This window comes from Cebus imitator, unplaced genomic scaffold (genome assembly GCF_001604975.1).
Source record: "Cebus imitator isolate Cc_AM_T3 unplaced genomic scaffold, Cebus_imitator-1.0 Scaffold45, whole genome shotgun sequence".
In the NCBI taxonomy this organism is placed as follows: Eukaryota; Metazoa; Chordata; class Mammalia; order Primates; family Cebidae; genus Cebus; species Cebus imitator.
The window spans coordinates 16,822,247-16,847,423 of NW_016107360.1; the positions used below are offsets into that span (position 1 = coordinate 16,822,247).

At 38.2% G+C, this 25,177-nt stretch overlaps 1 protein-coding gene across 6 annotated transcripts in view; it reads right to left on the reverse strand.

The window, feature by feature from the left end:
• Nucleotides 1-20,690, reverse strand: part of NT5C3A (5'-nucleotidase, cytosolic IIIA) — a 43,076-nt gene extending 22,386 nt beyond the window's left edge. For 2 of the 6 annotated variants that reach the window (XM_037737960.1, XM_017527143.2), the window contains exon 1: nt 3,313-3,993. Coding sequence is in view for 1 of the 6 variants with exons in the window: in XM_017527140.2 (XP_017382629.1) it covers nt 20,427-20,579 (153 nt within the window). In the remaining 5 variants the exon portion in view is untranslated. Of the gene's footprint in view, nt 1-731; nt 800-2,510; nt 2,738-3,312; nt 3,994-20,426 lie in introns of those variants that run through there. The other 4 variants (XM_037737959.1, XM_017527140.2, XM_017527144.2 and 1 more) reach the window with 4 other exon arrangements.
• Between the last annotated feature and the right edge of the window lie 4,487 nt (nt 20,691-25,177).

Below are 25,177 nucleotides of genomic sequence, written 5' to 3' on the forward strand. Positions count from 1 at the left end.
ATTTATTTTCATGCAAAGATAATCTCATATAAAATGATACTGCAGTCCTTACACAAAAATTACTCTAAGGTCTGTATCATTTATAAAGTGTAAAGGCTAAGGTGAAGAGTGTGGAGGCTGTGGAAAAGTACTGTAGAGTTTATAAAAATACCACATAATCTGTGAAACATTTGAAAAGACCAAAGGCAAACAATTCACACAGTGAAGAATTAAGCACATTTTAATATCTAGGAATCTAAGATCTTTTTGTTATACAGTCAGGTAGTAGAATTCCTCTTTAGTCTCTACCTCTGAAGTCTGGCTCCTTTTGGGACATACACTTTGAGTATAGATGAGAAAAAGTCAGTATAAGTTGGTAAAAGAATAATCATCTTTCTCATGGTCTCATCAAATAAAAACAAAGAGTGATCAGAAATTTGACTGCCAACTTTAGGACCTCTTTTTTTTTTGGTAAGTACATCAACAGTTCATGAATACTACGAAAATTTCAACCGAAGATCTTTCATTTTTCCCAGTCCTCACTAGTAATCTGATCAGAATTTATTTTCATGCAAAGATAATCTCACATAAAGTGATACTGCAGTCCTTATATAAAAATCACTCTAAGGTCTGTATCATTTATAAAGTGTAAAGACCAAGGTGTAAAATGTCAGCATTCTGGCACTATTCCAAGGAAGACATTGAAAATTAGGGCAGAGTATTTTTAAACCAATAGGCTTGTAAACCTATACCTGGTATATAAAGTTCTGGCTTACTTTGCCAATGGTCATCTGTTGCAGATGCTTCAAGAGAAGAGTTGCTGGAAAAAACACATCAAGTGTAGAAGACATGTTCAAATATAGAAAATACTGCTCTTGAACTATGAACTCTCTTCAAAGGAAATTTTAACATTTTAAGTCTTCAGGGCCTTTAAATGTGAACTGGAAAATGTGGAAACTGGAAAATAATTACTTTATGTACTTTTTATGTGAGATTAAGGTCTCTGCTATAGCAGAGTTCTTTTACAAGGAATATGTAGGACAAGGCTAAAGACTGAAACAAGAGGTAAGAACTTCACTTAACACAAACTTGTAGGACAAGGCTAAAGACTGAAACAAGAGGTAAGAACTTCACTTAACACAAACTTGATAACTGAAAACTTTAGTTATCATGGTATTTCATTCTGATGATAGTTTACAAGTCAATTAATGAAAACTGGTATGTCTACATGAAAAAATTTACCTGATTTAAAGCCAGTCTTCAAGTATCTGAATGCAAACTGATTACTTTTATATATGTGTCTGTGTGTGTGTGTGTGTGTGTGTGTGTGTATACACACACACACATACACACTGGGGCTTTCATTTCTATAGTATAGAGTCCCAGGAGGGAGATTCTGGGTTGAACTGCATGTGCATTTAGATTTTTTAAAATTTTTTATATATATTTTATTGTACTTTAGGTTCTGGGGTGCATATGCAGAACATGCAGGTTTGTTGCATAGGTACATACATGGCAGTGTGGTTTGCTGCCTCCATCTCCCCGTCACCTATATCTGGCATTTCTCCCCACGTTATCCCTCCCCAACCTCCCTACCCCCCGCTGTCACTCCCCTATTCCCCCCCCCAACAGACCCCAGTGTGTGATGCTCCCCCCCTGTGTCCATGTGTTCTCATTGTTCAATACCCGCCTATGAGTGAGAACATGTGGTGGCAAACTGATCACTTTTAAAGGTCTACTTGACTGTCTTACAGGAAAGTGAAAAAGATTTAATTCGGTAATATAGCTTTAAAAATTGTGACTGCTTTGATTGTGATGCTCGCAGAAACATGTAAACTACATTAAGGTAATAAAATTGTGAATAGTACACTATATATTACATAAGAAAAAACATATATTACTATAATATGAACAGAGTATCAGCAACAGTACCAAACATCCCAGGTGAATCAATTTTTCCGGCACTTTTTCAGCAACCTGTACTATTTATCTTTCTTAAGCTTGGGTTTTTTTTTTTTTTTTTTTTTTTTTTTTTTTTTTTTTTTTTTTTTTCATTTTTTTTTTAATGTTACTTTCTTAGGGTACATGCAAAATCAAATTACAAGTTCATCATTTCTGTATGGTTGTAATAATTTTGGGGGGCACTTAAATAATTCTCCCTAATTAGATTTTTAACTCAGCAGTGGGGAAAAAAAGACACACACAAACTGCAAAGTGAAACTTTCTCGATACAGGCATAAAACAAAAATGAAACTGAATAGCAAAGGATGGGAGGGAAAGAAGAGGATATAGGTGAAAGAGGAAAAAACAGATTTCAAAAGCTAGTTATTTAAAAATGGGCAATTTTAACCGATTTTCCTAAATGGTAAGGCAGCTACGGAGTCAGAATTCTGTGGATATTTATGCAAATAAACAATTTCAGTGTTCAGAATTTATTCCTCTATCCTTCCCACTCTCACTGCCTCTAATATCTAATAGCATTTTTCAAGATAAGCAAGCCACACACACAGCACATGAAAACTAATGACAACCCTTAAGGCACTCTGAGCTCTTCTGTCCTTGAGCTTGTCCTAGAACAAGAGCATAGTTGACAAGCAATATCCAGCAATGCCAGGCTTGGATGCAGGCTGCCAATAAAAACCAAGCAAACTGCTTTAAGAAATGGTCTGCTGAATGATTTACTTTCTCTTAAAGGAAAAAAAAATAAAATGTAGAGAATTCAATTATTTAAATATAACTTAGCCATAATATTCTAGGATTTTACTGTAATATACATTTTTGAATCTTAATTTTCAATATATAATTTGTTATAAATCAGTAATCTAGCTTTTATCAATTCATAAAACATACCAGTGATAATCTCATTCTATAAAATCCTGGGTAAAGCTCACACGCACAAAATAAAAATTGATAATCTTTATTACTACTCATAATAAACTGTTCCTTATCCTAGTAACAAAAAGCCTGTGGCTGTCAGTAAAACTGAGTCACATAGCAACTGAAAGAACAACATAACTGAATCTTACAGTGTTTCCCCTCAATTTGGAAAGAGACTCCTGAAGGTACTTTGTTTTTTCTTAACATCTACATGTAAAACAAGAAGCTTTTAAAATTAATACACATAAAATATTATTTTTGAGACCTAAGACTCTTCAAAGTTTTGCATATTCATGTCTTCACAAATTATAAAGAAGTTTTGCATTATACTGGATCATTCTTTTATTTCCTAAATTTGTATTTTAAAATGCCCAAAATTTCAGTAAGATATAGAATCAAATAAGAATCACAAAGTTAGACAAGTGAAACTCATTTATATGAACTCTACACACTTACCCTGAAGACAACTGGACGAGCTTCACCAGCAAAAGAAAATTCTTCCTGTCTGAGAAGCACTAATATAGCACAAGGTGCAACTGAGGGCGGTTCCAAAAGCCTCAACTAAGCCCTATGCAAAAACCTTGTGACGTACTGCTGCACAGTACTTTATACATGCTCTTGGTTACAGCCTCGCTAGCTCTGAGCTAGTCACCAGTCAGTCTATATAACATTATCAATTGAAGTTATGTGATGGTTAAGAGAAGGTAAATCTGTACTATTAGAACTAGCAACTGGCTCTGGAAAGAAAAGAGGAACCTCTACAATAACACTTAAAAACACTCCCTTCCTCGTGGTTTGTCGGTGGTTTGTCAGTGTATTTCTGATATGTGAACTTTTCTGTATATTCTATTTTAATACAAAGTAAAAAAGATTAGGTTGCTGTTGCCAGGGCTGGAGGAAGAGGATGGAGAATTACTGCTCAACGGATAAAGTTTCAGTTTTAAAAGATGAAAAGAGTTCTGGAGTGGACAGTGGTTATGGTTGAACAGCAGTGTAGGTGTGCTTAATGCCACCAAATTAAATGCTTAAAAATGTTTAAAATGGCACATATATATTATGCATGTTTTACTACAATATTAAAAAAAGATTAGCTCACTTAAAGTCTATGAACAAAAAGACATGATATATGCAAATGTAGTCAACAGAATGTTAATAGTCTTTATCAAAGGGCAGTGAGATTTAAAGTGATTTTTATATTTTCCTATACTTTTAGTAAATAAGACCAGCCATAAAATCTGAAAATAAAAATTTCTATTTTTAAAAATTTGGGGAAAAAGTTTCTTCCTGTTAAAAATAAGAGCAGTCCAATTGTTGTGAAGAAAATATTTTTATTTTTTTTAAAGAGAATTAGTCTTGCTTTTAACCTGAATACTAGGGTGGCAATATGCTAATACCATGTGTCAGGACCTGATAGATAAGTTATGCCATGGGCTCTGGGAAACTTTATCATTAGGAACATAGCTATGCAACACTTATGTAAATACATTTTTATTATCAGCTTTCTCTCTACTGTCCTCAGAGGAATCTAGTTTAGGTAATATTTCAGTAACAAATTTTGTGAAGTATCGGTCTCTACTAAAAACAACACGAACAAATGTTAAAATTGCTGTTAAAAAACTATCCAGGCTGGGCACAGTGGCTCAAGAAACAAGGACACAAGCAAAGCACTTAATCAAAGACACTGAATTTTGTTTCTAATAGCTCTAGAGTACTTAAAAATTGTTTTTTTTGAGAAGGGATACAAAGGATATGGAAGTACAAAGTTGTAAAGGCAGGTTCCTTAACAGCACAATGGACTTTCATCTCTGTACACAATAATTGGGCCCTGTTGCCTTGGAGTTTCTTTACTCATTGACATAGAAACGGAAAACACTCCTAACTCTCCTAGTGGCAAACTCTAGATCTGAAATTCATACGCCAAAGAGCAGAGCACTTATAGAGAATTCAAGTCTTTGGAAGATTGTTTTTCCTCCCCTTTTAACACTGAAACTGGATGTCTTTATCAATGGAGAAAGAGATATCCATTTGTATTTCTGAGTAACTAGTTAAGAGCTTTTTAGATAGTCAATTATTCAATCAACTTGAAAAACTAAAAATTATGACTTCATATTTTGCCATCAAAAGATTTCTTAGAAATTCAAATAATGAAAAAAGAAAAAGCCCACAGCAAATCAAATATATGAATTTATGCTTTAATAACTTATTGTCTTTAATATTGAGACAGGGAAGTAAAGAAAACAAGGTATTACATTAATTAAAAGTTGCATGTAAAAGAAATCACATCATAATCCCACATAAAACCTGTAGCAAGTATAATTATTTCTCAACAATACAATCTAGACTTACCTACTAACTCATAGTTGGGCTACTATAATCCAATTACCATTCCAACAAGGAATGTATTTTTAAACTTAAATAGGATGACACTCTAGGAAGTTATTCCAAGCTAAACAATGAAGCCACCATATAAGGAAGACAATCTAATAGGAGATGAGATGCAATAGTCAATATACTGACTCTTGCGAAATCCTGTTCTTGCTAATTGCTGCATGATGTAAATACAAAGATTATTTTTTTAAATATGCAAAACATCAGTCTAGGTATGTGACTTCTCTTCAAACTTCCCCCTGAAGACAACAGTGAACTGACTTCAATATTATGACTATTCAAATTAGAAATGAAACAAGGTACTATAAATGTTGATATGAATATAGTTTAAAATGTATAAGGATCAGAAAACAGAGATGAAACAATGATTTATTACATTTTTTGAAAATGAATGGCAAATAAAAATTTTCTTTTTTTTAAATCAAAATTTTTTTTAAAAACATAGAGACTTGGTCAGGTGCGGGGGCTCACGCCTGTAATCCCAGCACTTTGGGAGGCTGAGGCAGGCAGATCATGAGGTCAGGAGTTGGAAACCAGCCTGGCCAACATGGCAAAACCCTGTCTCTATTGAAAATACAAAAAATTAGCCGGGTGTGGTAGTCCATGCCTATAATCCCAGTTATTTGGGAGGCTGAGGCAGGAGAATTGCTTGAATGCAGGAGGTGGAGGTTGCAGTGAGCTGGGATCTCACCACTGCACTCCAGTCTGGGTGACAGTGCAAGACTCTGTCTCAAAAGAAAACAAACAAACAAAAACCCCATAGAGACAGGGTCTCATTATGTTGCCCAGGCTGTAGTACAGTGGCTATTTACAGGTGTGACTCCACCACTGATGAGCTTAGGAGTTTTGACCTGCTCTGTTTCCAACCAAGGCTACTTCAGGCAACTTGGTAGTCCCCCACTCCCAGGAGGTTCCTATATTGATGATGAATTTAGTGCATACACTTGATTGGCATAGTGCACTAAAGCCTGGAACTCCTCGGCTCAAGTGATCCTCCCACCTCAACCTCCCAAGGACTATAGGCACTAGGCCAGCATGCCCAACCTCATGTTTTTTATCATTTAGGATCACTGCAAAAACTTATCCTAGTAGCTGACTATGAGTGACTGCAGCACTTATGAATTTATAGACTATGACTGACTGCAGCACTTATGAATTTATAGACATTTGTGTATGCAAACTGAGGAGAACGGATGGTTCCCATCTCAATGTATTTCTTAAACTTTGCAAAAATCTAGGCCAGGGGCTGTGGCTCATGTCTGTAATCCCAGCACCTTGGGAGGTTGAAGCAGGAGGATTTCTTGACCCTGGAGTTCGAGGCTAGCCTGGGCAACATAGGGAGACCATGTCTCTATAAAAAATGTTAAAAAATTAGCCAACTGTGGTGGCATGTGCCTGTACCCCCAATTACTCAGGAGGCTGAGGTGAGAGGATCACTTCAGCCCAGGAGGTAGAGGCTGAAGTGCAATCACGCCACTGTACTCCACCTTGTGTGACAGAGGGAGGCTATCTCAAAAAAAAAAAAAGTTGCAAAAATCTAGATTAAGTAACTTAATTTTCAAAAACTCAAGTGAAATTGTTGAACATGAACTATATCTTTTTTACTTTCTTACTAAAAAAGCATTAAATTCTGCTTTAAACTTTTAGTGGAAATGACATTTATGTTTCAATAGGTAGTCAGATTCAAGAAAATAGGATATAAGACAATAACATAAATAAAGGGAGTCTTTCTTAGCTCTCATTTCAAATGCCATATGTTTGAATATTTCAAGATGCTTAGCACTGACTTTTTTTTTTTTTTTGAGACAAAGTCTTGCTCTGTCACCCAGGCTGGAGTGCAGTGGTGCAATCTCGGCTCACTGCAACATCCACTTCCTGGGTTCAAAGAATTCTCCTGCCTCAGCCTCCAGAATAGCTGGGACCACAGGTGCACGCTGCCTCGCTCTGCTTTGTTTTGTTTTGTTTTTTTTTAAAAAGTCGGGTCTTGCTATGGGTTGTAGTAGGCTGGTCTTAAACTCCTGGGCTCAAGCAATCCTCCCACCTTAGCCTCCCAAATGTTTTAATTTTATTATAGCTGAATCTCTATGCCTGAAATGGAACAAGATGAAAAGTTTTCTGTTTTAATTTTGGACTCCTACATCTCACAATTGATATTCTTGCCCTTCAAGAGAAACAAACAATATTGTTTAAGATCACTATTTTGTTATACGTTATATTAAAAATGGCAGAAAGGTAATGCATTTTAAGCTTTTATTATTAGTGCACTATATCGAGTCCATCTAAATGAGGAGTAAAAAGTGAGATTTAACTTACTACCTTCCCTTCTTACTGAGCCAAATAAACACATTAAGGCAAGAGAGTAAAGAAAATTATTTTGAGATTTAAATTCATGAATTAATAATAGTAACTAATAGCTAAATTATCTGAAATCATATGAAGGATTGGCAGGTGATAACTTGAGTTGTAAAAGTCTATAAATAGAAGAAACCACAAAAGATAGCCCTTTCAAAACTTACTTAAATATTAATAAACTCAATATAGTAAACTATGCTAGAACCAATTTTGAAATAAGTAAAAAAAGAAAAAATATATAGTAAATCAAAGTACTTAGTATAACCTGACAAAAGTTTTGATAACATATATTACATTCAACATATTGGGGTTAATAGATATCCTAAATACCATGTCATTTTATCATTACACATTCAATGCACATTCTGTGCATGTATCAAAATATCACATGTATGCCATAAATATGTACAAATACTCTGTATCAATTAAAGAAATTTTAAAATATAGTTATGATGTCCATGTGATATAATAGCTTAAATATAATATAGTCATGAAAATATAAGTATAAATATATGAATGAATATGTTAAGCAAATAATCTTGATTTAAAACATTACAGAATAATTTCATTTGGGTAAAAAAACTATACTTAATAATTATATGCATACAAAAAAAGGAAGTACATTTACTAAAATCGGAGTTTTTTAAGGTGGTGAAAATTATAGATTTCTTTTGCTCATCTAGATTCACTAACTTTTATATCAGCGTGTATATGATATAAAAAGAGAAACAATACAAAATAGAATAGATAAATTAGTTCTTTTTTTTTATTTGAGACACAGTATCACTTTGTTGCCCAGAATGGAGGGCAGTGGCACGATCTCAGCTCACCTCCTAGGCTCAAGTGATCCTCCCGGCTTAGCTTCCCGAGTAGCTGGGATTACAAGCATGCGTCACCACACCTGGCTTTTATATGTATGTGTGTTTGTGTGTGTATTTTACTTTCTTAAATAGGATTAAATTCTGTATTTAAGCTTTTAGAGGAAATGACATTTATGTTGCAATAGGTAGGTCAGGTTAAAGAAAACAGGATGTAAGGCAATACCATAAATGAAGTCTTCATTTATGGTATTCATATATTTGGTTTGTGTATGTGTATTTTCTTTCTTTCTTTCTTTCTTTTGATGTATTTGATTTTTAGTAGAGATGTGGTCCCCTTATACTGCCCAGACTGGTCTCTAACTCTTGGGCTCAGGTGATCCTCCTGCCTCCATGTCCCAAAGTGCTGGGATTACAGGTACGCCCGGCCTGGTAAAAGTTTAATAAACAAATTCCTTGTAAAAAGCTGGATCATGGCCAGGTATAGTGGCTCATGCCTGTAATCCCAGCACTTTGGGAAGCCAAGGCAGGTGGATCACGAGATCAGGAGATTGAGACCATCCTGGCCAACATGGTGAAACCCCGTCTCTACTAAACTACAAAAAATTAGCCAGGTGTGGTGGTGTGCACCTGTAGTCCCAGCTACTCAGGAGGCTGAGGCAGGGAAATTGCTTGAACTTGGGCAGTAGAGGTTGCAGTGAGCTGAGATCATGCCACAGCATTCCAGCTTGGTGACGGAGCAAGACTCTGTGACTCCGTCTCAGGAAAAAAAAAAAAAAAAAAAAAAAAAAGCTGGATCACAATTCAGGTACTCATGAGTCCAATTATTAAGACTTCTTTAAAGTTAGGTCATATGATTGGAAACCCATGAATGTTGAGCTCATAAGTTAGTTTTCAGAAATCTATAAGGAATCACATGATCTATGCTTGCTATAAGTGTACTAGAGGGGATTCAAAAGTGAGTAAAACATATATGAAAGCTTTATTATCTATAATAACATTTTTCTTGTTTAGTTTTAGTCAAATTAAATTTCAGTAGCTCAAAATGAAATAATTATATAGATAACGCCTCCAAGACCCCCTGGAGGGTCACTTTAATCATCTCCAATGATTACAGCATGCATACAGGATCAGGCTCTGTTTTCTACAGTGCTAAGTGCTCAGGTTATAAATTGTTGCTCAAAATTTGGCATAATGCTGGATATCTCCCCATATCCCATCTTTTTAAACTTTAAGAAAGATACGGCCGGGCGCGGTGGCTCAAGCCTGTAATCCCAGCACTTTGGGAGGCCGAGGTGGGTGGATCACGAGGTCAAGAGATCGAGACCATCCTGGTCAACATGGTGAAACCCCGTCTCTACTAAAAATACAAAAAATTAGCTGGGCATGGTGGCGCGTGCCTGTAATCCCAGCGACTCAGGAGGCTGGGGCAGGAGAACTGCCTGAACCCGGGAGGCGGAGGTTGCGGTGAGCTGAGATCGCTCCATTGCACTCCAGCCTGGGTAACAAGAGCGAAACTCCGTCTCAAAAAAAAAAAAAAAAAAAAAAAAAAAAAAAAAAAAAACAGAAAAAAAAAAAAAAAAAAAAAAAAAAAGAAAGATACATGACATAACTAAACATTATGCTATCCCCAAGTCTGAGGGCTCAAATGGAATATTGTTTAGAGACAATCTTTTTAATGCATTACATAATTAAACCTACTTTAAGAGAGTATCATGTCTAAAAGTAAGTTGGACAAAATTAGCTTTATTAACAGAAGGGAGAAGATAGGACAATATTTATTGAACAACTACTATGTGGTAAGCACTGTTTGCAACTTTATGTATATCATCTTTTTTTCATTTTAGTTATCCAGGAAGGCACTTAGAATAGTATAGTTAGAATTCTACCAAATATAATTATTTTAAAACATCAGGTGAAATAAAATAAAATAAAAAAAACCACTTAGAACATATTCTTTATTAATTATTATTATTAGGCCTTACAGCAACATTGCCTGACAAAGACAGAATATATTCTTAACATAATACCCTGAAATAAACGAGGCATAAGAGTATTTCGGTGAATCATCCCCATTCTAGATAATTGGAAATTTAAGCTTAGAAAAGTTTACTGTCTTGTCCAAGGATAAACCAATAAAATGTGGCAGAGCTGAGATTTGAACCAAGGATTTACCAACTACTAAACTTTCAAAGACCACCCCATTCCCTTACAAGATTGTCTTCTGTTCAAGCCACAGATTACATCACTTGTTAAAGGAAAAAGATACTGTATATCATTACCAAATAAGCCACACACGGAGAATTACAGAACAAAAATTATGGAATACCAGAGTTCCCTATCCTACCAAAATTAGGAACATGTGACAAAATCTCTTTTATGTATATATTGTGCACAAAATAGAATCTTCATCTGTCGTGGACATCAAAATTTTAAAAATTGGCAATAAATTTACAGCTCTTTAAATTACCCAAACAGGGAAACTTTATCCAAAAGCTTCAGAGTACAAGAATCAGACTGAATGCTGATTGTGCTACTTCCTAGCTAGTTCCTAAGTGAGTTAACAGAAAATTAGGAAAGTAACTACCAGTTGGATTGCGTTCTAGGGATTAAATAAACACTTAGAGTATACTTGGTCACAGCAGACAACTCTAAATTTTAGTTTTTCCCTAGTTACAGAATGATAGCACAGTGCCAAATTAACCCAAATGGGAATCAGTTTCTAAGTACTTTCTAGTTCTAGTCCCAGTGGAGCCTCCTTTTTTCTTAAGCTGACTACAGTGAGTATCTCTTTTGCAACATTTTGCTATGATGTATATAATGCTTGGGTTCTCAACTTTTTCCCCATCTCATCAAATTTTTTCTACCAACTTATTTCCCTTAGAACTCTAACCATTTGTCAGAGAAATCCATATAGACTGAAAAACTGAATCTTTGTTCATGGGGGAAAGATTGAGCAACTAGCAATATGATATCGGAGGTAAGGGAGAGGCTGTGCCTTCTGACAAGGCAGTAGAGAAGACAGAATGGGGACAGGAAGGATCTTGCAGGCACTTGCTATCTACTTCCACCTAATTACAAGAAGGAACTTGACAAACAAATGAAGCAACTCTTCAATGAACTGCTAAACTACTTTGTAATCTATTAGCACCTTGAAAATGAGGAAGATAAACATATATAAAAAAAGACAAAATGGCATTTAAGTCTGTAATGGCAGATGGTTATCAAACTTAGTTTAAATTGCATAGATTAATGATTTAAGCAATTCTGAGAGTTAACTAAAAGTGCATAACACAAGAAAGATAATTTGATATAGAATAGCAGTGTGCCACAACAGCCAGAGAACTCTGCCACCTGCTGATGGAAAAACTGAATTGTGTAGATTTCCCTATTGTTTTTAAGGAGACAGCGAGAGAGCAAGAGAGAGAGAGAGAGAGCAAGAGAGCGAGAGAGAGCGAGAGAGAGAGAAACACCAAAACACCTATCAGGTATGGTTTAATGACATTACATGTCAAATAAGTTGTTAGGCTGAAGATATAAACTACAACCTCTAATTTAAAAGAGAATAAAGATTAAAATAGGACTTAAGATTCTTTATGTCTCTCTAATAATTCTAAATATGTGATGTCTGAACTATTTTTAAAGCAAACAAAAGAGGTAAATATGGAAACTATTTAACATAAAATACAGAGGGAAAATTCAAACTACTATGAAAATTAAAGATAATCCAAAACACTGTGCAAAGTATAAAGTCCTCTGCAATTCATCTCTTTTCTGTCTTCCATTTTCTACCGCTCCTATAACAGTTGAATACTTCATTATCTTTAATAGAGACTTAATTTCTGCTCCCCACCTCCAGATTCTAATAATGTTAATTTAGTGTGTGCTCAGTTATCAGTTTATCAAAATGTATTCCAGATGGTATTACTTACTTTAAAAACCATGCCCAAAGAAACTCTAGCAAAGTGCAAATATCTTATACTGGTAATAGAGATATTCTACAATGTAGTCCCAACACTTTAGAAAATACAGTTGTTTTTTAAAAGAAAAATTTAAAAATATATAAAAGCAATACATGCTCATATGTCAAACAACATAAAATGTTAAAGGATCAAAAAGTTGAAGTCTCCCTTCCCTGTGTCATCCTCCCAAGTCCGATGTCATTAGTAAAACTAGAAGAAGCTTCTAATTTTTAAAAAAAATATTTCCAATGACATAAGCATATACATGTGTATTTCTTTTGGGAGCACAACTGTTCTGCAACTTGCCTTTTCCCCTTGTCACCATTTCTTGAGCTTTTAAAAATGTTAACACAACAGGGCATGGTGGCTCACACCTGTAATTCCAGCACTTTGGGAGGCCGAGGCAGGTGGATCACCTGAGGTCAGGAGTTCGAGAGCAGCCTGGCCAACATAGTGCAAACCCATATCTACTAAAAATACAAAATTAGCCGGGCATGGTGGCAGGAGCCTGTAATCACAATTACTCAGGAGGCTGAGGCATGAGAATCACCTGAAGCTGGGAGACAGAGGTTCCAGTGAGCCGAGATCACACCAATGCACTCCAGCCTGGGAGACAGAGCAAGACTACGTCTCAAAAAAAGAAAAAAAGGGTAATTCATACAGATTTACTTTTTTTTCACAGCTGCCCAATATATATATATATATTTTTTTCTTTTCTTTTCTTTCTTTTTTTTTTTTTTTTTTTTTTTTTTTTTTTTTTTTGAGACGGAGTTTCACTCTTGTTACCCAGGCTGGAGTGCAATGGCGCGATCTCGGCTCACCGCAACCTCCGCCTCCCGGGCTCAAGCAATTCTCCTGCCTCAGCATCTCGAGTAGCTGGGATTATAGGCACGCACCACCATGCCCAGCTAATGTTTTGTATTTTTAGTAGAGACCGGGTTTCACCATGTTGGCCAGGATGGTCTCGATCTCTTGACCTCGTGATCCACCCGCCTCGGCCTCCCAAAGTGCTGGGATTACAGGCTTGAGCCACCGCACCCGGCCCAATATTTTATTATACAAATGCACCATCATTCATCTGACCAATGTATACTGCCTTTAATAAAGTAAATGAAAGTGCCTATTTTTCTACATCCTCAACACTCTCTCTTTATTTAGTAATTGTCTGGCAGCCCCCATTCTAATTATTATTTGTGAGCAAGTAACCAGGAAGTTTTGTTACACGTAAAATTTGCATTTTGCTGTGGTAAGAATCTGAATTGTTTAAATGATTCACAAGCTTTAGCATGCATCAGAATCACCTGGAGGGCTTGTTAAAACAGATTGCTGGGCCCAACCTCAAAATTTCTGATTGTTTGTCTGGGGTAGGGCTAAATAACCTGCATATCTAATGATTCCTGCCCAATGCTGACGTCATGGTCTGGGACCACTTAATGGCTAGTATTGGTAACCCAGGTGAAGAAAGTAAAAGGATTTAAAGATGTAACGAGCCTGGGCAACATAACAAGACCCTGTCTCTCCTCTCCCCACAAACCCCCCGCCGCCCCCACCCAAACCCCCGGACCCCACACAGAGTCTTGCTCTGTTGCCCAGGGTAGAGTGCAATGGCTTGATCATTGCTTACTGCAACCTCTGCCTCCTGGGTTCAGGCGATTCTCCTGCCTCAGCCTCCCAAGTAGCTGTGACTACAGGCACATTTTTGTATTTTTAGTAGAGATGGGGTTTCACCATGTTGGCCAGGTTGGTCTCAAACTCCTGACCTCATGATCTGCCCGCCTCAGCCTCCCAAAGTGCTGGGATTAAGGTGTGAGCCACTGCACTCAGCCACAAGACCCTGTCTCTAAAAATAAAATTAGGCAGGCATGGTGGCACATGTCTGTATTCCCAGCTACTCAGGAGGCTGAAGTGGGAGGATGGTTTGAGTCCAGGAGGTCGAGGCTACAGTGAGCTATGATTGTACCACTGCACTCCAGCCTTCCTCACAAAGCGTGATACTGTTTCTTAAAATAAATGAATGAATGAAAGAAATAATGGCTTTTAGCCAGAAAAAAATTTTTGAATAAATTTAAAATGTAAGTATCCAGCTCAAAGGGGGCTCCATCTGTTAGGTAAATGAATTCACAACAAAAGGAAAGAGGAAAAAAAATTGTAAAACTAAAACTGTTTCAGGAAGTAACTGTTTTTAGCTAACATAAAAGTGGCTCACTAGATAAGAGAAAAGTTGAAAATGTGGTTAACTTGTGGCATGAGGATAATCTACAGGAAACATGTGACAAACATGATTTGAAAGGACAAAGTCATATATACCTGGTACAAACACTTCCATGTTTGCAAATTTGGGGATTCAAGATCATCTTGAATATAGTCTTTGATAATATTAAGGGTTTAATGGTCTGGGCATGGTGGCTCATACCTATAATCCCAGGGAGGTAGAGGTAGGAGGATTGCTTAAACCCAGGAGTTTGAAACCAGCCTGAGCAACATGGCAAAACCCTACTTCAACTTCACTTACATAAAGGTGACCATGTAGCCTTGTTCTCTCCAATGACCTGTAGGCAGAAACAGGTATTTTCTTCCTTGCTTCCACCTTTCTGCTGCCTGGAACATGGACACATTGGCCATGACTGCAACGACTATCTTATGATCATGAAGAATAGACAAGGGAAATGTGTAAGACCTATTCCTTGACATCCTATGGCCCTAATTAATACAAGCAACTGCCTGTTTTTTGTAATTCTTATTCCATTAGAAAAATAAAAGCTATTGTTTATTAAAGCCATTGTTTTGGGGTTTCTCTTTCTCTTAGTTGAATGCAACTAATTTTAAAACAGACCAGCCAGTCAGGTGGCTCATGCCTGTAATCCCAGCACTTTGGAAGGCCAAGTGGGAAGATTGCTTGAGCCCAGGGTTTTGAGACCAGCCTGGGCAACACAGCAAAATTCTGCCTCTACAAAAAATAAAAAATTAGCCAAGTATAGTGACACATGCCTATATTCCCAGCTACTTGGGAGGCTAAGGCAGGAGGAACACTTAAACCCAGGAGTTTGAGGTTACAGTGAGCTATCAACATGCCACTGCACTCCAGCCCAGGCAACAGAATGAGACCTTGTCTCAAAAATAAATAAGACAAAAACAAAACAAAACAAAACAAAGCAAAGCACACGGCCAGACCCCTAAGAAACATAAATAATAATAAACAATACAAGACACTGTATAAATTGCTAAATTACGAGAAATCATCAGGAAATGTCACAGGAATTCAGAGAAAATGTTTTATAAACAAATCAAGAATTCAAAAATTGAGATATGTAGATATTAAAGTCTGTCTGGGCATGACGGTTCACATCTTTGGGCAGCCAAGGTGGAAAAATTGCTTGAGCCCAGGAGTTTAAGACCAGCCTGGGCGAATAGTGAGACCCTGTCTCTACAAAAAAAAAAAAAAAAAAAAAATTAAACTTAGCCAGGTGTGGTGGCATGTGCCTGTAGTCTCAGCTGCTTGGGAGGCTGAAGCGGGAAGATTGCTTGAGCTCAGGAGTATGAGGCTGCAGTGAGCCATGATCGCTCCATTGCATTCCAGCCTGGCAGCAGGGTGAGACCTAGTCTAAAATAAAATAAAATGCCTATTTGACTCACTAAAGCAATTGTTTAAAACTTGGGTTGTTTCTCCGTTCCTTTTTAAATACAGACTCAATAGTGGAATTTTGATTCACTCAGTATAATAACCAGAAAACATCTGATATTTTGTTTTCTTTTTCTTTCTTTCTTTTTTTGAGACCGAGTTTCACTCTTGTTGACCAGGTTGGAGTGCAATGGTGTGATCTTGGTTCACTGCAACCTCTGCCTGATGGGTTCAAGTGATTCTCCTGCCTCAGCCTCCCAAGTAGTTGAGATTACAGGCATGTGCCACCACACCCAGCTAATTTTTATGTTTTTAGCAGAGATGGGGTTTCTCCATGTTGTAGATATGGGGCATTATTTCTAGTTTCTCTATTTTGTTCCATTGATCTATATGTCATATCAGATCAGCTGGATAGAAGGACAGAATGAAGTAGGTGGAGGCAATTAATCTAAGGCTGCAAATAATAAGATGTAACATAAACAAGAATATAGAGAATAAGTAACTATAACTCAATACAGGTAGAACACTCTTCCAGGAAAGACAGAGATGTTCTGTATTCCCTTCAAAAGGCACCTGTCCACATCTTCCCTGGAACTTTGCTAGACTGAAAATTCTTTCTCCTCCTCTTTAACCATTTGCTTTTCACTACTCCTCTGCCCACCAACATACTCATGTGGCAACCATTCAAAAAACAAGACAAAATACCCATCATCAGTATAACTGTTTCCTCAGTTAAACAGTCATTTGTTAGTTTTCTTCACTTCTTTGTTTTACCAATGGCAGCTCAACCCACTGCTACCATAGCCTTTAAGACCAACTTCTAACCTTGTCGTCAACTTCTAACCTTAGAAAAGACGAACACAGCTAATTCTGCCCCTTCTTTTGAAACATTTCCTGCTAGTCCACCTCTGACAGCTTTCAGTGTCTTTACTGAACACTCCTTAAATGTTAGGCTTTGCCAAATTTTCTGTTTTCTTCTCTTGTAAAACTACGGATGAGAAATCATATCCATCCCCACACATGCCATTGAGAGGCAAGACATTTTGGAAAACATATTTCTAGCCCCAATTTATCTTTAGAGCACCAGCCTTCCATTTTTAGTTGCTGTTGCTAATAATAAGTAATGCATATATTGGTTACTATGGGCCAGGCACTTTTCTAAGCACTTTAAGTATATTAACTAATTCATGAACATTTCTACTTGGTCATTCTTTGATCAACTCAAATTTCATATGACTTAAAGTGAGCTTGTTATTCCACATTTCCTTTACTTCCTGGCCACTTTCCAAAACTGCCCCTTTTTCCTCCTCTTCATCTTAGCTTATAACATAACCCAGAATCAGCAGTTACCTGATAACCTTAAAGTTATTTCTCCTTATAATTAATCCCTTTATAGTTATTAATCATACATAAGCTCTGAAAGAAAGCGATTATGTTCTAGGCACTGGGTTATCTCATTTAATCTTCACAACTAACCTATGAGGTAGGTACTATCATTATCTCCCAATTAATAGAAGAAAAATGTGAGACTCACATTTTTACAAGCTTAAGTAACTTGCTCAAGTTCACATGGCTTGATAAATGAGAAAAACTAGATTTAAAGCTAAAGTTTGTATGACTTTACAGTCTGCACTACCACAAAGTCCCGTTGATTTTATCTCTGAAATGTTTGTCTCCTGATCCGTTCTTTCCATCCCTGTTGCTAGTGGCATAGTTTAAGGCCCCTAATCAACTGTCACAAGGAATACTGCAAACCGCTTACATTTATTTCTTTCCAGGATCTTCCTTTCCAATTCACCTTATCTTATCTTCATAAAACACAGTGTTGGGTTTTTTTGTTTGTTTGTTTTGAGACTCTGGGTGACTGTTACCCAAGCTTGAGTGCAGTGGTATGATAATGGCTCACTGCAGCCTCAACCACCTGGACTCAAGAGATTTCCCCAAGTAGCGGGGACTACGGGTGCATGCCACTGCACCGGCTAATGTTTTAAATTTTTGTAGAGAAACAGTCTCCCTATGCTGTCCAGGCTAGTCTTGAACTCCTGGGTTCAAGGGATCCTCCTGCCCCAGCCTCCCAAAGTGCTGGGTACGTGGGCATGAGTCACCATACCCTGCCAAAGCAAACCTTTGATGATCCCTTGTTGCCTGTAAAATAAAGAGCGAAATCTTTATAATGGCTTTATAAAATTCCTTTACAATTCAGTTTCTTGATTCGCATTCTCTCTCTCTCTCTTTTTTTTGAGACAGGGTGCTCCCACCTCACCCTCCCAAAGCACTGGGATTACATGTGTAAGCCACCATGCCTGGCCATGACTAGCTTCCTCTGTACATTAATCTTGCTGCCCTACAGGATATTTCAGCTGTAGCATACACAACCCACTAGCAACTTCTTCAAGTCTCTCAATTAAAAACTCTTGAAAGACAATGCATCATTTTGAGCCAAGTCCTGGAAGTCATTGGTTTTCTTAGCCAGTTAGATAGGCCCAACTTTTAGGTAGTTAACTCTATCGGCTGTGACCAATACAAGCTACGTCTATTGGACATCATGGGTTTGCAGAGATTTTTCTGAGGGAGGAGGGTAGAGGATGGGCAGAACAGACCTACATTTCCAACTAGGATTGTAAAGATAGAACTAGGATTCCAACCCAGGTCTTCTGACCCCCAGTCAAATACTTCTCCCACCTGAAGAGGCAACCTATTAAAATTATAAAAGTTAACATAAAGCTCTTCTCACTTTTTCCATTGCAAAGTCATTAGCAGGTTATACATATATTACAATCTGAATTAATAATTACATGTACATGCAAATATTGACTGATTTCTTTAGTACAAATAAATTGGTATTCTTGATAGGTTTTCATTATTTGTCACAAAGATAGCAAACTTTCCTATGATGGTATCATTGAAGGATTTTGTGAAAACATTGATTTTTAATCTTACTTGGTTTACAGACGTGGTATAACAGACCAATCCACAGTTTAAGCACACACAGGAAGACATGGTATTTGTTTTTTTCCCCTAAATAGGCATTATTAAGCTTAAGTTGTGGGCAAAAGAAAGCCTCTGAAGTTTCCTAAGCAGGAAAGCAACAAGAGCAAAATGAAACTTCTGAAATAAAACCATTTCCTGCTGTGGGCATACAGATGTGGGGAAATGAATTTTAATAAGTCTTTAGAATTATTAAGACCCTTTAAGAATAAATTAATTCAAAATTAAGGAATATTATTGGACTATGAGACAAGTGAGAATTTTTTTTTTTTTTTTTTTTTTTTTTTTTTTAAGAGACAGGGTCTTGCTGTGTTTCCCAGGCTGGAGTGCAGTAGCTATTCACAGCTGTGGTTATGGCCTTGAACTCCCAGACTCAAGTGATCCTCCTCTCAGTCTCCCAAATAGCTGGGACACTGGCTACTTTTACTTATGCAAATATGTCTGTATTCAACCTGGGGTCAATACAACCAACAGGACAAATAGTGTCTTTTCATCAGTTTGAACATATTGCAGGTGTTGAGAAATTCCAAGTACTACAACCTAAAATTATATTATTTAGTGTAGATGGTAAATTTTTTTCTATCATAATCATCTGACCCCAAATATTCACATTTATAGCACATGATCGGGCGTATACCCAGAATTATGCATTTCTGGAAATATATAAGCATGCAAGTTTGTGCAAGAACTGTCCTTCTGAGTGGGATCCAATTAAAATACAAACGAAACTAAATATCCTCAATTTTGAAACAAATTACTTATAATGTATCTCAAACGGATTTCTTGAGACACCCTCTTCAATAAAAAATGAAATTCGAAAATGTATACAAGAGCTTTGGGGGGTTAAGATGAACACAGAGATACTTCATGGGAGTTTTGAGACAAGAAGGAATACATTCAAATACAAAATAAACTATCCCGACTTTCTCCTGAGTTCATTGTCATCATTGTAAAACGTTATTGCACATTTTCATAATCTAACTCATGGCAGCCCCAACATAAACAACTAGTTCTCTGCCGGAATTGCAACTGGTTTAGCCACAACGGTTTGACGCGGATGCGCGGGCAGGGCGAGGGCAAGTCAGGGAGAGGGAGCGACCTGCCCGGGACATGCAGCACATCTCTAGAGAAACGGGTTTTGCAGCACAAGGCAGCCTGTATCCGATTCATCTATTTTCTGCCTTGCTCCTTCAAATGGAAACGTAACAAAGGCCACAGGCAGCCGAGGGCCGCAGCTGGAGACCTAGCCCTCGTCACCGAGCCCCGGAGTGGCAGCACACGGGGCGGCCGGGTCCCCCAAGCTGCGCGTTCCGAGCTAGCGAGACCCCACCCTGACAGGCGACGCCGGCGGCTCCCGGTCGCGCCGAGCAGCGGCTCAGCACAGGCGGAAGAGGCCCAACCTGCCCCTCGCGTGCTCTGGACGCGCCGAGCCCCCACACTCACCATCTCGATGATCTTGGTCTTCCGCCCAGTCTTCCTCTTCAAGGTGAATATGTACTGAGCCAGCACCACCCCCGCCACCAGGGCGCACACGCTGGCGCTCGCTACCGCGCCCACTCTCGCTACGGCCGCGCGGTCCATGGACTGGGCCCTCATGCGCGTCCTCGCAGGAAAAAAACAGGCGACTCCAGGCGACTGTGAGTCTCGGAAGCGCGGGATCCCAGAGCACCAAGGACTAGACCGCGCCGCCCCGCCCCGCGCCGCATAGCTCCGCCCCCACGAAGCCCCACCCACACGGATCGATGGGAGAGGCGGGGACGCAGCGGGAGGGGCGTGGCCAGCACCCGTAGCCCAGGCTGGTGGCGGGCCTTACGCAGAAAAAGGGTCCGAGGAACTGCTGCCAGGACGGGGCAGAGGATTTCAGTAATTATCCCTCTCTACTAATGAGGATTAGTCTGTGGTTCACTCCAGGCCCGCCCAGTAGAAATCTAATTCCAACTGCATCCGGCTCAGAAGTCGGTCTCTGCCTACTCGCCTCAGGCGCTCTGGACTGCAGTCCCCAGAAGGAGGCGCGCCGCGGCGTGACCTGCGCAGTGGCATCCGTTGTAAGTGCTATGACAACAGGGCTAAGATGGCTCGGAGTTAGGCAGGAGAGGGGAGGTGTTCCTTACGCCGCAGTCGTCAGGTTTCTGTTACCTCCAATTCGCCGCCTCCGCCATCCTTTCCTTCTATGTGTGAGCAGCAGAAGGACTTGCAGTTGTTCTTGCCTGCCTACTGTCTTTCAAGGGATAGATGCCGTTTCCTCTGCTTGTCTCTGGGGGTGACGGTGGGGATGGGGGCCGTAGGGGAGCTTCTTGGGGGAATTGCTCCAACTCTGTGGAGCGGATGGTGCTGCCTGGTGGGGCTCCCTCTTCTCCCGGGACGTGGAACAACTTTCAGCCAGAGGACGAGAGGAAATAGTTGTAGGGGAGGAAAAATTGTTTCTTTCTAGCCTTCTAGGTTATTTGGCTTGTCTACAAATTAAATCGATGTAAGACAGAGGCACATGAGAAAAACGATTTGCAGACGGAAAGGTGAACTAACAAGCTCTAAAACTTAAAGAAATCATAGTTAGATTTATTATCGGCCAAGTTTGAGGACTTAAGCCTGGGAACGCAGACTCAGTATAGACTGAGAAAGTGTCCTCAAGGAAGTTAGCTGGGTGTATAACCTGAGGAAGACTGACTTTTAATACCCATAATATTTGATTATCAATAACTATATTATTGTGCCGTTTTGTTCCCAAAGTAATTTTTTATGAATCCAGTTTTGCACCAAATAGCACTATGACTTAAATGTTGTCTGATTGTGAGGCCTAAGGTGGTCACAGTCTTATTTATATTTCTTTCTCAAGAAAAACATCTTTTTTTTCCATATATTACATATTATTTTGAATGGGTAGAGACTAAAGCCATGTTTCTGTAATTTCAGGATTTTAAACACTTTGTAGACAATAACATTCGTCTTGAATCTGTGTACAATCTAAAACAGAAATGAAGTTCCAAATGTTTTTGTAATATGGCCCCTCAACTGCACATGGGAAGAATGTGGGTACTCTTAAATATGATTTATATTTTAACTAGTTATATTATATTGTAGGCCTGATTATCATGTATATGGGATGTTAAAGCTGTGGGAGTATAGTCAATTAGACTACAACCCCTGGTAGTAAATTTCCAGGAGGAAAGGGGGTCCATTTGTTTTGGTAAATGTGAACTTTGTGTTTCTGAATCTAAGAGGGTTGGCGATGTTTGGAGACAGCCTCAGCTTCTATGTGAATTAGCATATTAATTAATCTTGTTGAAAGAGATGGAAGATCTTGATATGGTTTGGCTCTGTCCCCACCCAGATCTCATCCTGAATTGTACTCCTGTAATTCCCATGTGTTGTGGGAGGGACCTGGTGGGAGATAACTGAATCACTGGGGTAGTTTCTCCCATACTGTTCTTGTGGTAGTAAGTCTCACAAGATCTGATGGTTTTATCAGGGGTTTCCGCTTTTGTACCTTCCTCATTCTTTCTTTGCCTGCTGCCATCCATGTAAGATGGGACTTGCTCCTCCTTGCCTTCCACCATGATTGTGAGGCTTCACCAGCCGCAAGTGGAGCTCTAAGTCCAATTAAACCTCTTTCTTTTGTAAATTGTCCAGTCTAGGGTGTGTCTTTATGAGCAACATGAAAACAGACTAATACAGATCTCTAGAAGGAGAGCTACAAAATACTGATGAAAGAAATCAGGCCAGGTGAGGTGGCTTGTGCCTGTAATCTCAGTACTTTGGAAGGCTAAGGTGGGGGAATTGCTTGAGGTCACAAGTTTGAGACCAGTCTGGGCAACATAGCAAGACTCTATCTCTGCAAACTCTGCAAAACCAAAGAAATCAGCTGGGCGTGGTGCTGCATGCCTGTAGTCCCAGCTGCTCAGGAGGCTGAGGTGGAAGGATTGCTGGATCCTAGCCTAGCCATTGGAGGCTACAGTGAGCTATGATTATATACTCCTGCCTTGATGAAAAAGTGAGACTCTGTCTCAAGTAAAAAGAAAAAGAAAGGAAAGGAAGGAAAGAAAAAAGGAAGAAATAATAGATGACACAAACAAATGGGAAAACATCCCATGCTCCAGGATTGGAAGAATTAATGTTGGCAAAATGACTATACTGCCCAAAGCAATTCAAATTCAACAATACAGATTCAGCAATACAAATTCAGCAAATGCAGATTCAACACAATACCTGGCAAACTACCAACATCATTCTTCATGGAATTAGAAAAAACAATCCTAAAATTCACATGGAACCATAGTAGGGCCAAAATAGCCAAAGCAATCCTAAACAAAAGGAGTAATGCTAAAGGTAGCACATTTTGACTTTAAATTATACAAAACCATAGTAAACAACACAGCATGGTACTGGTATAAAAACAGATATGACATATAGATCAATGGAACAAAATAGAGAAACTAGAAATAATGCCCCATATCTATAACAAACTGATATTTGACAAAATGTACACTGGCAAAAGGGTACCCTATTTAATAAATGGTGCTAAGAGAATTTTAAAGCCATATGCAAAAGAATGAACCTGGACTCCTGTCTCTCATCATATGCAAAAATTAACCAAGACAGATTTAAGACTTAAATGTAAGACCTGAAACTATAAAAATCCTAGAAGAAACCCTGGGAAAAACTCTTCTGGACATTTTCCTAGGCAAATAATTTATGACTAGGTCCTCAAAAGGAAACATCAAAAATGAAAAATAAAAGTTGACAAACGGGACTTCATTAAGCTAAAAAGCTTCTACACGAAAAAACAAATAATCAACAGATTAAACATACGACCTATAGAATGGGAGAAAATATTTGCAAAGAATACATGTGAGAAAGGGTGACTATTCAGAATCTACAAGAAACTCAAACTGGTCAACAAGAAAAAAATACCATTAAAAAGTGACCATACTGCCCTTCTCATGAAGAACATGAACAAACATTTTTTAAAAGAAGACATACAAATGACCAACAAGCATATGAAAAAATGCTCTACATCACTGATCATCAGAGAAATGCAAATCAAAACCACAATGTGTTACCATTTCACACCAGTCAGAATGGCTTTTATTAAAAAGTCAAAACATAACATGCTGGTGAGGCTCTGGGGAAAAGAGAATGTTTAAACACTATTGGAAATGTAAATTAGTTCAGCCACTGTGTAAAGCAGTTTGGACATTTCTCAATGTAAAACAGAACTACAAGTCAACCCAGCAATCTTGTTACTGGGTATTTATTCAAAAGAAAATAAATTATTCTGCCAAAAAGACACATGCATTTGCATGTTCATCACAGCAGTATTCACAAGAGCAAAGATGTGGAATCAACCTAGGTGTCCATCAACAATGAATTGGTTAAGAAAAATGTGGTACATGGACACCATGGAATACTACATAGCCATAAAAAAGGACAAAATCATGTCATTTGCCCCAGTATTGATGCAGCTGGAGGCCATTATCCTAAGCAAATGAATGCAGGAACAGAAAACCAAGTGCTGCATGTTTTCTTATAAATGAGAGTAAACATTGAGTACTCATGGATATAAAGACAATGATAGACAATGGGGATTATCAGGAGTGGAGTGTGGGGGAAGGGTTGCAAAACTGTTGGGTAGTAAGCTCAGTACCTGCGTGACAGGACCAATCATACCTAACAACCTAATGGGATGTTTAGAGGTGGCTAAAACTCAGCATTATGCAATATACCCAGGTAACAAACCTGTGCATGTCCCCTCTGAATCTAAAATAAAAGTCAAAACTATAAAAAATATATAAATAAAAAATAAAAAGAAGACAATAGATGTTGGTGAAGATGCAGAGAAAAGGGAACATATATATATATGTTGGTGGAGATGTAAATTAGTACAGCCTCTATGGAAAACACAAGTTTCTTGAAGAACTGAAAACAGAACTGCTCTTTAATTCAGCAATCTCCCTACTGGGTACCTAGCCAAAGGAAAGGAAATCATTATATTTAAAAAGCACCTGTACTAATATGTTTATTGCAGCATTATTCCCAATTATAAAGTCATGGAATCAACCTAAGTGTTCATCAGTAGATGATTGGATTAAAAATATTATGTATATATGTATAATGGAATACTACTCAGCAATAAAATGAAATGTGTTTTGCAGCAACATAGATGGAACCGCAGACTGTTTTCTTTAGTGAAATGACTC